General features: G+C 44.1%; 1 protein-coding gene and 1 pseudogene across 3 annotated transcripts in view; both read left to right on the top strand.

Moving 5' to 3' along the window:
• The window catches only part of XRCC4 (X-ray repair cross complementing 4), a 534234-nt gene that overhangs the window by 499187 nt on the left and 16264 nt on the right, over positions 1–18783 (top strand). Inside the window, exon 8 of one of the 3 annotated variants that reach the window (XM_069751244.1) lies at positions 11833–13180. The exons of the other annotated variants lie outside the window; for them this stretch is intronic. Coding sequence (XP_069607345.1) covers positions 11833–11890 — 58 coding nt within the window. The 3' untranslated portion in view covers positions 11891–13180. Of the gene's footprint in view, positions 1–11832; positions 13181–18783 lie in introns of those variants that run through there. 3 annotated transcript variants of the gene reach the window in all.
• Positions 11919–13180, top strand: LOC138664504 (uncharacterized; annotated as a pseudogene).

Here is an 18783-nt window from a genome sequence, read left to right on the forward strand (position 1 = left end):
TCAGGCTAGCTAGTTTCTCAGGCTGTGCCGAGTTGCATAGGGAGCGTTAGGCGCAATCCACGGCTGCCTCTAGTGTGGTTGGAGAGGATTAGGGATTGCGGTCAGCAGAGTTCCCACGTCTCAGAGCTCGTTCTATGTTTTTGGGTTATTGTCAGGTCACTGTATGTGCTCTGACCTCTATGTCCATTGTTGTACTGAATTACCTTATCATAACAGGAGAGACCCAAGTTGGGCTAAATGTAGGGGGACGAAAGAGACCGAAAAGCCCTCTACTTAAAGGAAATGCATAGTGGATGCTTTCCTGAAACGGAAAGTACTTGCAAGCAGCATAAGAAATCCAGCTCTGTGCATATTATTAACGGAGTAAGTAGTAAAGAGCTGACAGCGCGCATCGGTGCACAGCAGTCCATTCAATTACTTGGTTTTATGTACCAAGCATCAAAGCCCCTCTGATCTGATCCTGATAACTTATTGTAAAGTCGTAAGTTGTGGAAAAAAAACTTTAATTTATGGTTGGCTTTAGAGGGGTTTGCCACTGCTATGATATTGATGGCCTATCCTTTGGATAAGTCATAAATATCAGATAGGTGGGGGTCCAATGCTTGGCACCTCCATTGACCAGCAGTGTCCAGATATTAACAGCTTTGGAATGAAACTGGATAGCTCCATCATACTGTTTAGCTGTTGTTATTGGGTACAGCTAAGATCCTATTCATTTGATTAGCTTACATTCAACCACAGCTGGAAAGGGTATCAGCTGATTGGTTGGGATGCTGGGTGTTGAATTCCAAAAATCAGATCTTAACCCCTTTCCGACGTTGGGTGTAATAATACGCCTACGTCAGACTTCCTCCCTTTTTTGTGTGCTCCGGTGCTGAGCCCACATCTTTTCCGGAACATGTCAGCTGTTTTGAACAGCTGCCATGTGCCTCTAACAGTCACGGATAGAATCGTGATTCACCCACGTCTGTTAACCTGTTAAATTCCACTGTCAATCTCTGACAGCAGCATTTAACTCGCGACGAAAATCCCACCCGTCGGTGACCACACTTTGAATTTTTTTCCCGTTTTCAAGTACACGATATGTTAAAACCAATGGTCTCGTTCAATGCTGTCCTGCAGAAAACAAGCCCACACCTGGCCATTTTGACCTAAAAATAAAAAAGTTATTGCTCTGGGAAGAAGGGGAGCAAAAAATGAAAAAACCTCAATGAGTTAATTGCTCATTCTAAAGCTATGACATCAATATTTTAGTAGATGACAACCCCTTTAATTATTGTGTCTTCCATGAACTATCTGTCCCCATTAGGATCTATTTTAAAGTTTGGCGTCTTGCCATGGATCTGGCTGCAGACAACTGTGTACCATTTGGCCACCCTGAGTCTGCCGGAGCAAAGACTGCCCTATCTAGACCTTCTCTTCTCTGGCTGATAGTCATCCTAATTAAAGGGCTGAACTCTATGGGCTCCAATTGAAGCTAAACGACTCTTCCAATTCGGTTCTGAACATTTGTGGACTTGAAGTTCCTTGACGATAGAATACACTTTTAGCTCTCTTGAATTAGCTCTTCAGTGGTATGTTCATATCTTCAAAGAATACTGTCCAAATTTATTGTTGCATTATATATCAAGTGGATATCAAATTATGAAGTTTAGTCTCCATAACAGTAGAAGTCCAGTGTTACCATATATATCTTCTGACATGTACTTTAAAGTCCACTTTTACTTACGGTATCTTCAGTCTAGGGAGATTCTGGGATGCAGAGACTTTTAGTGATGTCCTATAGTGGTAATACTCTAGCGTTCTGCTTTGGCTCAAAAACGTATTTATTAAAACATGATCTATAAATTAGGATTGTGACGTTAGCAAAATGTAAAAGCACAAGAGCCACCATCGATAATGTCAATATTACAGTGTTCTTTGCACGATCCATTTCTTTTCCATCTCCTTTAGCTGTACCCTTTCTGTCGCCTCTTGCCTTATTTATCAATATTTTCTAGTTTATTTTACGAGACATGTTTTTAGTGCATTATTAAAGGTTTCCAACAACAGGAGGGGTCACCGCTCCACAGTACATAATCCAGAGTACATGTATTTTGGCAGGCTTACGTAGTACATGTTGAGCGTAATAATGTTTGCAGGGGAGCTGCTTGGGTGTGACAATCACAGCCAAAGCAGCCTCAGTAAGTAGACTGAGCTCAGATATAACTAGATGTGTTACTGCGTTCTCAGTATTCATATTGTTAGTTTACATGAAGACATCTCAAGCTGTGACTGTTGGTGTAGATAATACATACCACAGATACAAGCTGTAGGTAAATGATAACCAGCACATGCAAATGTGGTCAAAGTTAACAACCGGGTGTCCGTCGGGTGCAAGTCTGCTCATAGTTTAAAGAAAAATTTGGAAATTCCCCAATAATTTATTTACCGTATTTTGCTTGCTCATACAGTTCTGTTATATTCGGCTGCGTTTCACAGACATTATCATCACTGTCCCCATTGTGGCTCACAATATAAATTCCATATCAGTATATCTTTGGAGTATGAGAGGAAACTAGAGAACCCAGTGGAAATCCATGCAAACACTGGAAAAACATGCAAACTCTTTGCAGATGTTGTTCTTGGGGGGATTCAAGCCCAAGACCCCAGTGCTGCAAATCAACAGTGCTAATCACTTAGCAACCATGCTGCCAATGTATTCCCAATGAAGAGCCAGACATTCCTGCCAGGAGACTTCCAAGAAAAATCATTGGTCATGATGACAGTGTCACGGTTTTATTGGCGGGTGTCCCAGGGCCTGAGGCTCCTTCCCTGTCCCTATTGCTAGGGGCGCCCTAGTTCGCCCTAGTTCGCCCTGTTCGCCGGATTACTTCTGATGGTGAAGACTCCGGGGGCCACGTACCTTGCCCTAGCTCCTGAATCTGCCCTCCGTCTATACCATTCCCTCACTGAGGGAAGAGGGGAATAGTAGTGTACCATAGTACATCACCCAGATTAACGAGGTAATACAAACAGGGATCATTGAAAATAACAATCATACAAATATACTCACACATACAACAGAGGAATGCTTTGAGGACTAAAGGATGGGGTAAAACTAATGTAGGAGAAGAAGGGGAAATTAACACACACCCAAAACCTAGTAAATATCGCAGATCAATCCTCTAAATGCCTTCTCAAATAACAATCACCAACCAACAACCTCCAGCCATGCAGCAAAAGCTACTCTGGCAATGAGTGCTTGCCAGGGCCCACATCATATATGAAATGGGACTGGCTAACAATGAACAGCTAAGAGCCTTAACACAGGAAAGCTTCCAGGAGCTCTCAACTGAGCAGATTAACCCCTGCACTTCTAAAAGAAACCTGCACCATTTAATATGAAGGTGAAGTGCTTCTAAACAGTGCAGGAGTATGAGAAATCAGACGCTGCAGTCTTCTGTCTTCTGGCTCCTCTCTCTAGCAGTAAACCCATGACAGACAGTTTACAAATGATATTATTTTCTTAGGTCACCGTTCGGTCCTATTAGTTTCCTTGGGTTTTATTTGGCCACTGCTGAGATCAGGGATCACGTCTGGTATTGATGTGATCAGTCTTGTCCTCTTGATCTGTTCTGTACACTTAGACAAAAAAAGGTTGCACTCTATCGTGCTAAAGCATGTCAATGTGAAATATATGAAATATGAATAGCAATATGCTTTTGAATACTAGCAAAAAAATTAGACGCTTTTCACAAAATTTGGCCAAATGATATCTGCCCATTAACCAACGTCAAGGTGGTCTCAAAATCTCATGGGTCCCTACGTGTATGAATATATTTGTATATTGTATATGGAGGTAGCTCCTCCTGGTATGCACCTATTTACACTCTCTTGGATGTGCCAGTCAGTCTCTTGTTATTTCTGTTCTTTATCCTTATTCATGACACTTAGTAGATACTTGAGATGAAGATGCTCACATTTTAAATTAATGTGTTTTCTGTACTTCCAATGTCTAAGTCTTAGGAGACCAGAAGTACGTATTTTTCGCTTTATAAGACGCTCCGGATTATAAGACGCACCCCAAATTTTGAGGAGAAAAATAGGAAAAAAACATTTTTAATAAAATGGTGGTGCTTCTTATAATCCATGCATCTTATTGCTTACCGGGGTGGTGGCTGTGGTGAAGCTGGGTCTCAGCATTGCTGCTGCAGGAGGTGGGTGTTGCCGTCGCACTCTGTCCCATGCTGCCATGTGCTGCCGCCATGCTGTGTCCCCGAAGCTTGCCATTGCACTCTGTCCCTTGCTGCCGGGTGCTGCCACCATGCTGTGTCCCTGATGCTTGCTGCCACACTTTTTTTACTGGGTGCTGCTGCCACGCTGTATCCCTGATGCTTGCTGCCGTGCTCTTACCGGGTGATGCTGCCGTGCTGTGTCACCGATGCTTGATGCCATGGTCTGTTTAATGCTGCCGGGTGCTGCCGCTGCTCTCTGTCCCGTGCTGCCACGATGCTGTGTCCCTGATGCTTGCTGCCACACTTTTTTTTACTGGGTGCTGCTGCCACGCTGTATCCCTGATGCTTGCTGCCGCGCTCTTTTACCGGGTGATGCTGCCGTGCTGTGTCACCGATGCTTGATGCCATGGTCTGTCTAATGCTGCCGGGTGCTGCCGCTGCTCTCTGTTCCATGCTGCATGGGGGAGCTCTGCAGCTCCATCCATGCTTTCCTGTTCGGTGGATTCCTTCCGGGAAAATGGCCGCCGGGAGGTGGCGCATGCGCAGATGAAGATCTCGGCAGCAAGATCTCGGTAGATGAGATTTCAGCACTGAGATCTCATCTCCCGAGACCTCCCGGTGGCCATTTTCCTGGAAAGATTCCACTGCACAGGAAGGCATGGATGGAACTGGAGAGCCCCCCCATGCAGCACGGGACAGAGAGCGGCAGCAAGCACCTGTGACACAGCTCGGCGGCAGGAGCACAGGGGACACAGCGTGGCGGCAGCAGCACAGGGGACACAGCGCAGCAGCAACAGCACAAGGCAGCATCGGGGATAGTGTGGCGGCAAGCATTGGACACCCGCAGCGGCAGCACCGATAAGGTATGTCCGCATTGTAAGACGCACCCCCCATTTTCCCCCCAAATTTTGGAGGGAAAAAGTGCGTCTTACAAAGCGGAAAATACGGTATTTACAGGGTAGCAGTGGGAGATTGGTAAGATGAATAGTATTGCTTTTATTACTTTCAACATTTTGAGTACCGTAATTTTTGAAAAATATCAGAGGTAGAAATTGTGTTCTCTGATTCAACTGAAAATCTTTGGCACATTTGATTCTGCAGATCCCGACCATGTGAACAGGGTCTTAGAGTAGTGATAATGAATATATTAGGACATTTACAACAATGTAGATAGATAAGTGGTTAATTACGGAGCATAAATTCCTTCTCTTACCGTGGAGGTGACTGTGCTATTGTCTCTACATCTGTATTTAGAGCCCACTCTCCTAAATAATAATTGCCATGACATCAGTATTGGGCTGCTCATTCCTTTTCAGGTGGTGACTTGTAATTATAGATAACTTCTATTTAAGGACTGTAATTTACTCTCCAGATTCAGGTTCAATGTAAGCAGAAAGCAGAAAAGTGCCAAATTAATTTCACTAGAATTAATGTCTTCCCCAGATTTGTGTGGGGAGATGTATGCTTTGTGAGCACCGCAGGATTCTGGTTATCTATACAACAGGAATGTGAATTCCCAGGAACTCTGAACAATACAGAGTTGTATATGAATCCATACAGTGCAAAGATAATCCTTAAAGATGTGGTTGGAGATTAAAAAGAAATAAAAATAAAACAAACTTTGATTCTTTAAAATATAGTGCCATATTTCTCCATAACATATCTCATATTCCTGCTCAGTTCCATTTATTTGCATGTGTCTTAGGCTGCCGTCACACTAGCAGTATTTGGTCAGTATTTTACATCAGTATTCCTGAGCCAAAACCAGGAGTGGAACAATTAGAGGGAAAGTATAATAGAAACATATGCACCACTTCTGTATTATCACCCACTCCTGGTTTTGGCTGAGGAATACTGATGTAAAATACTGACCAAATACTGCTAGTGTGATGGCAGCCTTAGGCTACTTTCACACTTGCGTTTTTAGCAAACCGGCGCAATCCGTCATTTTGGGCAAAAAACAGATCCTGCAAATGTGCCCACAGGATGCGTTTTTTGCCCATAGACTTGTATTAGCGACGTATCGCGACGGATGGCCACATGTCGCGTCCGTCGTGCAACTGATCCGTCGTGTTTTGGCGGACTGTCGTCACGAAAAAACGTTCAAGGGAACGTTTTTTCCGATGTCGCGTCCGCCATTTTCTACCGCGCATGCGCGGCCGGAACTCCGCTCCCTCCTCCCCGGACTTCAGAATGGGCAGCGGATGTGCACAAATTTCACAACGTACGTCGGCCCGACGCTTAGCGATGGACCCGTACCGACGCAAGTGTGAAAGTAGCCGAGCTGCAATACCAGCCACAGCCCAAGGACATATATGTTGCTACTTCTTATAGTTTCTCCATGTGGAGAGTAACATGTTAAAGGGAACCTATCACCCCCCCCCCCCCCAGGCGTTTGTAACTAAAAGAGCCTCCTTGTGCAGCCCTAATGCTGCATTCTGGCAAGGTGGCTCTTTTAGTTCTTGGTGCTGTAACTGCAGAAATAATCGATTTTGCAATTTGTCCAAAATACCTTGAAATAGTCCTGGGGGCAGGTCTTTCCCCCCTAATGCAGACACAGCACCGCCGTCACTCATGCCCTCTTGGCGCCTGGCGCCGCCTCCTCAGCGTTGTTTTCAACTGTCCCGGCACCTGTGCTGTTATCTTATGCCTTGGGCATGCGCAGTTAGCACTGCCCGTCTTCTGACATCATTTGATGTCTTGATGACTGCGCCTGTGCGGCCTCGCTGCCCGAGATCTCGCCCCGCAGTGTGAATAAATCAAGAGACTACAATTTTTTTTTTTTTAAATTATAAATTTCGTGTCACCATATATGGAAGAATGTAAGCAGAGTTTCATATCACCATTGTCTTACTGACCTAAAGAATCATATTGTCATGTCATTTTTACAGTAAAATGAATGCTGTAAAAACAAAACCGTAACAACAATGGCAGAATTCCATATTTTCACCATTTTACCACGCATTTTTCTTTCTGTTTTTTTTTCAGTACATTGCATTTTAAAATAAATTGTGTTAAGCTACAACTCCTCCTGCAAAAATAAGGTTTCATATGGCTTTATTGATGAACAAATAAAAAAAAAGTTATAGCTATTCATAGATGAGGAGTAAAAAACTATGTGAAAATGCTGTACTCACAACAGGCTGTGCGGGCGCCATACAGTGGGGCAAAAAAGTATTTAGTCAGTCAGCAATAGTGCAAGTTCCACCACTTAAAAAGATGAGAGGCGTCTGTAATTTACATCATAGGTAGACCTCAACTATGGGAGACAAACTGAGAAAAAAAATCCAGAAAATCACATTGTCTGTTTTTTTAACATTTTATTTGCATATTATGGTGGAAAATAAGTATTTGGTCAGAAACAAACAATCAAGATTTCTGGCTCTCACAGACCTGTAACTTCTTCTTTAAGAGTCTCCTCTTTCCTCCACTCATTACCTGTAGTAATGGCACCTGTTTAAACTTGTTATCAGTATAAAAAGACACCTGTGCACACCCTCAAACAGTCTGACTCCAAACTCCACTATGGTGAAGACCAAAGAGCTGTCAAAGGACACCAGAAACAAAATTGTAGCCCTGCACCAGGCTGGGAAGACTGAATCTGCATTAGCCAACCAGCTTGGAGTGAAGAAATCAACAGTGGGAGCAATAATTAGAAAATGGAAGACATACAAGACCACTGATAATCTCCCTCGATCTGGGGCTCCACGCAAAATCCCACCCCGTGGGGTCAGAATGATCACAAGAACGGTGAGCAAAAATCCCAGAACCACGCGGGGGGACCTAGTGAATGAACTGCAGAGAGCTGGGACCAATGTAACAAGGCCTACCATAAGTAACACACTACGCCACCATGGACTCAGATCCTGCAGTGCCAGACGTGTCCCACTGCTTAAGCCAGTACATGTCCGGGCCCGTCTGAAGTTTGCTAGAGAGCATTTGGATGATCCAGAGGAGTTTTGGGAGAATGTCCTATGGTCTGATGAAACCAAACTGGAACTGTTTGGTAGAAACACAACTTGTCGTGTTTGGAGGAAAAAGAATACTGAGTTGCATCCATCAAACACCATACCTACTGTAAAGCATGGTGGTGGAAACATCATGCTTTGGGGCTGTTTCTCTGCAAAGGGGCCAGGACGACTGATCCGGGTAGATGAAAGAATGAATGGGGCCATGTATCGTGAGATTTTGAGTGCAAACCTCCTTCCATCAGCAAGGGCATTGAAGATGAAACGTGGCTGGGTCTTTCAACATGACAATGATCCAAAGCACACCGCCAGAGCAACGAAGGAGTGGCTTCGTAAGAAGCATTTCAAGGTCCTGGAGTGGCCTAGCCAGTCTCCAGATCTCAACCCTATAGAAAACCTTTGGAGGGAGTTGAAAGTCCCTGTTGCCAAGCGAAAAGCCAAAAACATCACTGCTCTAGAGGAGATCTGCATGGAGGAATGGGCCAACATACCAACAACAGTGTGTGGCAACCTTGTGAAGACTTAAAGAAAACGTTTGACCTCTGTCATTGCCAACAAAGGATATATTACAAAGTATTGAGATGAAATTTTGTTTCTGACCAAATACTTATTTTCCACCATAATATGCACATAATAATACCACTTTTTAAGTGGTGGAACTTGCACTATTGCTGACTGACTAAATACTTTTTTGCCCCACTGTATGTGAATAAAGCTGAATGTTTTGTGGTTTGTGATGACAGTCAGTTATGATGCTGCATCCAGGAAATAATCACATTTTATATCAAAAGTCCATTTGATTAAATGTATTAATATAAAGGTGCATATAACATCCATGCATTTTTGGGACTAAACTGGCCCCTTCCTCTTCATAATACATAAAGTGATAAAGCTGTGAGGTGTAAATACACTTAAAAAATGCACCACGAGATCTACATAGAAGGACGTAGATCTGGGGATTTATTATGATGGAATATAGGCTGAACTGGATGGACAAATGTCTTTTTTCGGCCTTACTAACTATGTTACTATGTTACTATGTATGAGTCCACGACCGGAAAAAGACATATCCTGGTTAGTAATTGAGAATGTATATACTGCATTATTCGTGAATAATTCTGTTTGCAAAGAACTCTCAATGCCGGTCCATGAAATTAGGGATAAATATATACCTTAGTATATTACATATACTGTATTACAAATCTATACTGTAAGAATATTCAGACAAATGGCGATGAGGGTCAAATTCCCGGTTCGTCTGTGGTGGCAAGATACCTATGTTTTCTTGCATGGAATAACAGAAGTGTATTAGTGAAAATGTTCAGTAAAAGATAAGACTGACGGCTCTCACTGGAGAGCATTCAGACCTAAGGGTGGGAATGAGGATTGAACAGAAGTGATAGTTCACAGTAGGTCTAGACAAGCATTATAGCATGATTGATCAATCAAAATATATATTTGATTGCGGTTATACATTAGGGTGACAATGCGTTCTATAAAAAAAATAAAAGTTAGTTTTATTCAAAGTCTCACCCCCTATAATTTTCACAAGTAATGATCTGTAATAGTCTTATTACTTTTCATTGGGTTTAAAAGGTGGCTCAATGTCAGCACTTGAACATTTAAAGGGTTTTTTTTTCCCACAAACAAAAGTTCATTTGAATCAATAGATCTTGGAATAATGATAATTTCCACAATTGGATGGGTTTAAAAAAATGTTCCTGTGCTGAGATAATCTAATAAATGTGCCCCTGCTGTGTACTGTGTAATGGCCGTGTCTGACCGTACAGGAACATGGTATGATTATACCACAACTCCTGGACAGAAAGGAAGCAAAATAATATACAGACGTTACAGCACGGGGATCACAGCTGATTCTTTTTGTGATTTAAAATATTTCCTTGCCAGTTTTTAAAAAATGTTTTACTTTAAAGGACGAATCATTTGCAATCCTGTGCTGTAATGTCTGTATATTATTTTGCTTCCTCCCCCGCCAGATGTGGTAGCAGAAATTTCCAAATTGGGGAGAACCCCAAATAAACCCTCACTAGAAAAGCATAAAATGTACCTTTTATTTCTATTACCGTAATTAAAATAAAGCATATACAAAGGGTATAAAACGTTTTGTCCCTAATCTATCTCAGAAGTCGGCAGTTATTTTAGGCAGTCTTCCGGCAAATTTATATTTAGAAAGTGTGTAGCACTCGGTATGGTAATACATATTAGCAAAATTGGACAAATTTTAGCACTAGAATCCCCCCAACATGTTTCACCGTGCTAGCGTTGTCATCAGGGGATGGGACATAGGTCAGTCACAGCCATTACACAGTACGCAGTAGGGACACAGGAACATTTTATTTAAACACATCCAATTGTGGAAATTATTATTATTCCAAAATCTGTTGATTAAAATTAACTTTCGTTCTTGGGAAAACCCCTTTAATAGCTGTTAAAATAGGAATTGGGTAGTCTTAATACAGATGCAGCAATAAGAGCACCACCGCTACTTGAAACTCTCTCCAATTTAGTTATTTGTAATTTGTAAAAAATCTTTAATATTATTAATATTAGTTTACATTTCCTGTTTCAAAGTAAAACTTGCCAGATTGCAGACAGCATTCAGTATTATTCACCATTTTAGGAAACTCTAATCTCTAAACATTTACTCAGCAGCCTACACCACTCCCATGTGTCTTTTACTGTCTAATTACAATTTTGCCTTACTTTAATTTATAATAGTAATTTGCAAGTGTATATTAGGGTATTCTGCAGCAAATAGGGATGAGCGAATCCTTGTGTATTCAGCTTCGGCCGCTGACCAGTTTGCACTGGAAGTGAATGGAGCAAGCGGCAAGCATGCGCAGTAAAGCCCCCGTCTCACGTAGCGAGATCGCTAGCGAGATCGCTGCTGAGTCACAAGTTTTGTGACGCAACAGCGATCTCAGTAGCGATCTCGCTATGTGTGACACGTAGCAGCGATCAGGCCCCTGCTGTGAGATCGCTGGTCGTGTCGGAATGGCCTGGACCATTTTTTGATCGTTGAGGTCCCGCTGGGGAACACACATCGCTTTGTTTGACACCTTACCAACGACCTCATTGACGACTCAGACACCGACATATAGGCGTGCATTTGTGTTGCCTTTTCCGCGCCCATTCTGTTCCGATTGGTGGTCGCTACTGCGTTCTGATTGGTTTGCGGCCATGCCTATGAGGCGACACATAATAGCCCTTCCGTCCTTTGTTCCTGAGCGCGTGGTGGATTGCAGATCGTTGTAGAGTTCTCCGGCCTGCGACTCCTCTTCCATTTCGATAATCTGTTCTGCAAGGATTCTTCTGACAACTATACATTGTGTACAGTAGGTATTGTTTGGGGTCGCAAGTGCGTTTTCATTGTCCCCTAAATATTATTATAGGGCACCTAAAAATAATTTCCTGCTATCATTGCTGTGGAGGGATGGAGTGAGGGCTTGGCTGCTATCTGTGTACATATACTTTTACACGGGCTGCTATTTTAGGGGGTCTTGTACTTGCACACCCATACAGCATGTTGTCTGTCATGCATGGTAACGGAATGGAGTTTTTTTTTAAAAAAAATTTTTTTTTCTTTATTTATTAACTTTCTCATCTTTTTCTTTTATGTGTTTCAGTGTGCAGCATCATGAACAATGCGCAGTGTGCTGTTGTGTTTGCTGCATTGCTGGTTGAGGAAGCTCGGCGGCAAGATGAGGCCCGGATGCAAGAGAGGCGTTCCAAACGAAAGCGTCGCATGTGGACCAGAGAATGGCTGCAGAAGAGGTCTGATTTGTCCCACATGCAACTTGTAAGAGAGCTTCAGGATAAGAATCCTCATGATTTCCGCAACTATCTGCGGATGTCTGAGGAATCCTTCAAACATTTACTGGAAAGAATTACTCCACTGATTCAACGGAAGGATACAGTGATGCGTGCTGCCATCCCGGCCGATGAAAGATTGGCAGACACGCTGCGATTCCTGGCCACCGGGCGCTCGCTACAAGACTTGCATTTTTCTTCAGCCATTTCAAGGACCCTGCTCAGCGTTCTAATTCCAGAGACATGTGATGCGATTTTCCACAGTCTACGTAGCTACATGCAGTTTCCCAACACGGAGGAGGAATGGAAAAAGATTGCCTCCGATTTTGAGCAGCTTTGGCAGTTCCCAAACTGTGGTGGGGCTTTGGACGGGAAACATGTCCGGATCACTCAACCACCGAACAGCGGATCCTACTTCTTTAATTATAAGGGCTATTTCAGCATCATCCTGATGGCCCTTGTTAACGCGAATTATGAATTTATAAATGTAAATGTTGGCATGAACGGAAGGGTTTCCGATGGTGGCGTTTTAGAGCACACACTCTTTGGAGAGCGTTTGAACAACTGTGAACTTCACTTGCCTCCCAACTCTGAGACTAGAGGCAACCTTAATTTTGTTTTTGTCGGTGATGAGGCCTTCCCGCTTCATCCCAATCTTATCAAACCGTTCCCCCAAAAAAGTCTAACAGAGTAAAGAAGAATTTTCAATTACCGCTTGTCAAGGGCACGTCGGGTTGTAGAAAATGCATTCGGTATCATGGCTAATCGCTTCAGAGTTTTCCACACGCCTATTAACATGAAGCTTGAATCGATAGACTCCGTTGTTTTGGCTTGTTGTGTGCTTCACAACTTCCTTCGCCGTCGCGATGCTTTGGCGTACAGTCCACCTGGCTTCATGGACTCTGTGGGCCTAGTAAATGGGGAAGTGCAGCTCGGTGAATGGCGCGCAAATGATCCCGCAATTGCAGGCCTTCAACCATTGTTACCTGGCAGAAACACCCACGATGCGAAGACCTGCCGAGACAACTACTGCCAATATTTTAACGGTCCTGGTGCTGTTACTTGGCAGCATCAGAACTTATAGTGGGCTACTACTGACATTTATACACTGTTTTACTTATTGTACTGATTTGTCTAATAAACTGTGTGTTTTACTTTGAAAAAGCTTTGTTTCTCATTCTTTCTGCAGTAAGGGCCCGTATATACATTCGTGTATTCCTATGTATACAGATACATCCATATACATCAACATTCAAATCTACACAGATACCTACATATACACATACATACTCACAGACATACAAATATAAATACCTATCTAAACATTTATACATATCCATACATTAAACCACCAACACTCCAGTCTTCCAGTGCAACCGGAGACGCTGTATTGATAACATTTAGAACGCAGTAGCGTCTTCGGTGTGACCTGGAGATTACAATACAGGCCGCTTCCTTCGCGAACGCAGTAGCGTCCTCTAAGAACCGTGGTGACGTTGATGCGTCGTGGGCGTGGTTTACGGCGCTGATGCATTGTGGGCGGGTTAAAGGACAGTGCTGCGGCCTTGCTTTTAACTAGTGGCGGCAAAATGGCGGCCAGGCGTCGTGCAACACCTTGGGGTGACGCAGAAGTGCGTTGCCTAGTAACTGAGGTAGATGCCCATGGGTGTCATAATCACCAAAAACATCCCGTCCTCCATAAGCAGGCTGTGCTGCGGAGGATCAGTCGGGGCCTAGCCCAGAGATTTGGAGTGCAGCGCTCCAGTACCCAGATCCGGAAGAAGCTGGCGGATCTGCAGTACAGGTCCAGTGAGCACCTAGCCAGCATCCGGTCACAGAGCCTTCCACATCGTGGTGAGTGTTGTTAAGATAGGTTCTGCTCCGCACGCCTCGTACACACCCGGCTCTGCTCCGCACGCCTCGTACACACCCGGCTCTGCTCCGCACGCCTCGTACACACCCGGCTCTGCTCCGCACGCCTCGTACACACCCGGCTCTGCTCCGCACGCCTCGTACACACCCGGCTCTGCTCCGCACGCCTCGTGCACACCCGGCTCTGCTCCGCACGCCTCGTGCACACCCGGCACTGCACAGTCCTGCATACAAATGAGGCCCCTGATCATATGACCCAAATTACGGCCCAGTATATGGCGGCACATTTGTTACAACAGTAATTACAGTGCAGCACCTCAGGTATGTAATAATGTAATAATTTTTTTTTTTTCTCCAGCAACAGCAGACCCGGAGCCCCAGCAGGAGTCAACGCCAGGCTCGTCACCAACAGGGTCGCCAGCATCACTCCGTGACATGGGTGAAGCCTTGTCCCCCGGTAATTATTGCACTTCAAAAAAAAGGTCCATACAGCTCGTAAAGGATAGGACTGTCGTGTACTATGAAGTGTTGTATCTTTCCCTAGGCGGTGATGCCAGGGGATCCGGGTGGTCCCTTAGTTCCTCATCACCCGATTTACCCGGAAACCGTAAGTGTTAAATAACAAACACGTACATGATAGTTAAATGCATGTACAAACTAAGTTTTACCATTCCCTCAACAGAAATCCCAACATTAGAGGACCTCCAGGCATCACACAGGAGGATGATGGCGACACAGGGGACACTGGCTGAGCAAGTCAAACAGCACGGAGTGATGCTGGCTCGTTTTGTGGCTGCACAACAGCAGAGCGGCAGCCATTAATTTTTTTTTTTTGTTGATGGTTTTGTACTAAGTTTATTAGGTTGTTGTTATCTTTATATTGTTTATAAAACAAAATAACAGTTTATATCCCCTGATGTGTACGCTTTGTTAAAAACAACAAACATGTTTCATCACTAACACTCATTATATGTATGCATCTGCATACATGCACCCAGCCCATAACCCCGCCTACTAGACCTGCAAATAACTATATGCTGAATTCAGTAAAACAGGCTGCAAGTTTGAATTATCAAAACAATTTTATTTATAACAATTTGTAACATAAATTAACATTTAAATTTAACTCTTTAATATAAAATATCTTAACTATACAACAATTAAACTTATAACCCGAAATATTAAATGGAACTATAGTTCTTCATAATGGTTTTCACCATTCAAAAATCCTTGGCTGGGCGGAGATGATAATTGCCCAAGAAAAGAATGGGAAAACCTGGGATATTGTGGTGGAGGGGCAAGCGGCATGTTTGGATGAGATCTAAATTGACCGTGTGCTGGTGTGCCACGCATTGCCTCAGGCGTTTCATTCATTGGCTGCCATAAACAAGGATCCCGGTCCATAAAACTGTGCACACTTGACCTTTCATCTAGCTGACCCGCTGCTGCTTTGCTTAAAGTTTCAAAAATCACCCTCTCAGCGTGGATCCTTTGTGTGTCTTGCAGCTTCCCTAGCCGATCAGCGGCAAAGTTGGCAAAGCTGTCCACGGTACTGTTGCTCTGCTGGCTTAACATTTGCTTTGCCAAAGTGACCAACTCTGTTGATGGCGACACGGTGTCCTTTCTTCTACGACCATTGTTAATCCGCCGTGGTACATAAGCTGTGTTGGGGGTTGAGGGTGCAGGGTCTTCACTAGACCCCTCTGTAGCCTCCGCCCGGCTCGGTTCATCTTCCAGCAGGTCCTCACTGGTCGGGGTGGACGGATCATCATGCCGATCTTGCTGCAGGAACAGAAAATTAAGAATTAAGTGGAGGAACTAGTAGTACAGGATAGGATTTTTTCATTCAACGGTATGAGCACTGAGTGGGGCAAAAAAGTAAAGGATTGTACTTATCTGAAGTGGAAGGGATAACTTGGAGAAAATGCAGCATAATAAAAGAGGGAAAAACTTAGTTACTATTTTCTACTCGACTATGGCATGAAGTTTTAAAGCTTTTTACAGGGAAGCAAGCAAAGAAGGTACTTACATCTCCAACAGGGGTGTCAGTCGGGATCACAGGGTATTCATCCAGGGTCTGCCGCATTGAAGATGCCATTGTGCGCTGGAGCTCCTGGTCACGGGTGAAGCCAAGCAAGTCAAAGTACCATAACGATGGCACATAAACCTCGTCTGTGGCGGCACCAGACTTATTTGACCTCACCACCTTGTTGAGCTCCTTTTTATAAACTGTGCGTAGACCCTGGATCTTTTTCCGGACTACACTCTCATCCACCTTCTTGCTGAGGTTATGCTGCTTAAACAGAGCAACAAGTTTGGCAAATGCCTCCCTCTTCTTATTTCTGTTGCTGTAGTCAGCGGATTTAATCTGCCAAAGGCAGGGCAGGGATCGATACATCTCAATTAATTCCCGTACAAATTCCTCGGTATTGAAAGACATCTGAAAGAAAGAATAGCATACAGTGAGCATATATGGAAAATTTTAAACAACATTTTGAAAAGAGTTATATGTATGAGCCACACTACTGTGAATGTAAAATAGAGAACAATGTGCCTGGACTGCTAATAATCTCTGCCAGTCTGCAGTCCCTCCTTCCAATAGTCCTCCACTGACCACACCAATGCTGCCTGTGTACCCCTGCCATGCAAATGGAACCGGCATAGAGCCAAATTTATTATTTAAAAAATAAGGCCTAGTAACCCTGTGTGCGGTCACTCTGTGCCCACGAGACTACCTAAAATGGCTCCATATGCTAAAGTATATATACACAGATACCAACAAAGCACTCCCTCCCTCCTTCCAGAGCAAAGATAGCAGATTAATAGGTGCCCTAAGGGAATGGAAAGGGAATGGAAACGCATTTGAGACCCCAAATGATACCTACCGTGCACAAAGTATAGATATCCGAAGAACCGTTGAAGAATAGAAACGAATAGAAGTCGCAGGCCGGAGAACTCTACAACGATCTGCAATCTACCACCACGCGCTCAGGAACAAAGGACGGAAGAGCTATCGTGTCGCCTCATATGGCTAGGCCGCCGACCAATCAGAACGCAGTTGCGACCACCAATCGTAACTGAATGGGGGCGGAAAAGGCAACGCAAAGGCACGCCTGTGTGACTACAACGTCACACAAGACGTCCCTCATCGAGGTCTGTATCGTTATCATAGCAGCCATGTGACAGGGTCACAACGACCAACGACATCATTGTACAGGTCGCCACATCGCTGCGGCGTCATTGGGAAGATCGCACTGTTTGACATCTCACCAGCGATCTCATAGCGACGCAGCAACGATCCCGGACAGGTCGTATCGTTGTCGGGATCGCTTAAGCGTCGCTATGTGTGACAGGGCCTTAACGCGCACTCGGGCTCCATTCACTGTCCCGACTTCTGTACTGGACAATATTGTTTGTTGAAATTCTGAGTTCAGGACAGCCAATCAACAAACTTTGCGGCTGTAGCCCTTCCCAAACTTTAATAAAATGTGGTTTTGCGTTTGCAATTTATGCCTCCCACAGATTTAGTCACTGTTGTCAGAAAAAATGGTGTCTTCAAATTGCAGTGTTAGAGTAATTGGTTAATTGGAGGGACAACAGGCATTATTGCCGTCAAATCAGCAGATTTTGGCCAGGTTTTATTTTCTGCACTGTACAGAATCGCAACCAACATGTAGCAGTGCTACCGTTGCAGCCAACTAAGTACTTTGGTTCTGGGGAAAAGTGGGAATCCTGACAAGGCAACAATATCACGTGATCAGTAAGGTGAAGAGTCTGTTTGGTAAGTGGAAGAGTCTCAAAATAATCCTAAATGGCGAATCAAAATAGAAGATTCCAAGGAGAAGGAATGCATTAATAAACTTGAAGATTTGTTTGATGTTGCTCATGCTGATGCCCTGAAGCGTATAAAACTTCAGGAAGACTGTGACTTCTTGGAAGCATGGGACCATTAGACAGAAAGCTGGCAAAGGTCAAGGAAAGAAGACTTATGAGAGAATTACAGGCAGATAACCAAAGAAAAAAGGAAGCTGAGCAAGTTCAGCAGTCAACAGCATCAGCTGAACTTTGGTTTAGTAGCAGTTTCAGCGATATTGTCACTTCCGACAACAATACTGATGAGGGTGAAGGGCATTTTAGTTCCAAGAAAGGTATGTCGGTAAGATCTGTCAACATCGTGACTCCTGAAGTTGCTGCGGCTCTAGACAGAACTAATACAGTGATAGAAAAGCAACCTACCTGCTTGCCACTGCTCAGTCTCTTGGCCGTGATGCAGACAGTCTCACGTTGAATAGGGAATCTATCAGACTTTCTTGTCGCCGCCATCGAGTGATTGCAGCAAATGCGATTAAAGATTCCTTCAATTGCAGTGGTCCACTGATTGTACACTGGGACGGAAAAAGGTTTGCAAGCCAGACCCACAATGAAATTCTGAGTGACTGGCAGTACTAGTGTCAGGAGGAGGAACTGAGAAGTTGTTGTTGGTCCCAGAGATACCTAACAGCACAGGAGCACCACAAGCTGTTGTGAATTCTGTGGCTGAGTTCACTTCTGTGGTCACAAGTGGTATTGCAGTCTCTGGGCTTCCTCCCTCAGGTGTTTTGGTGAGCTCGTTGGCTGCCTTGCTATTTAGCTCCACCTGAGTCTGTCTTCCTTGCTCCTTGTCAATGTTCCAGTGTTGGATCTGAGCTACTGCATCTTTCCTTGGGCCTGCTGCTCTGCTAGATAAGTGCTTCTAGTTTGTTTTCTGTTTTTTCTGTCCAGCTTGCTATTAACTTTTGCTGGAAGCTCTGAGAAGCAAAGGGGTGCACCGCCGTGCTGTTAGTTCGGCACGGTGGGTCTTTTTGCCCCTTTGCGTGGTTTTCGTTTTAGGGTTTTTTGTAGACTGCATAGTTCTC

Source organism: Ranitomeya imitator, chromosome 1 (assembly GCF_032444005.1).
Source record: "Ranitomeya imitator isolate aRanImi1 chromosome 1, aRanImi1.pri, whole genome shotgun sequence".
Classification (NCBI taxonomy): domain Eukaryota; kingdom Metazoa; phylum Chordata; class Amphibia; order Anura; family Dendrobatidae; genus Ranitomeya; species Ranitomeya imitator.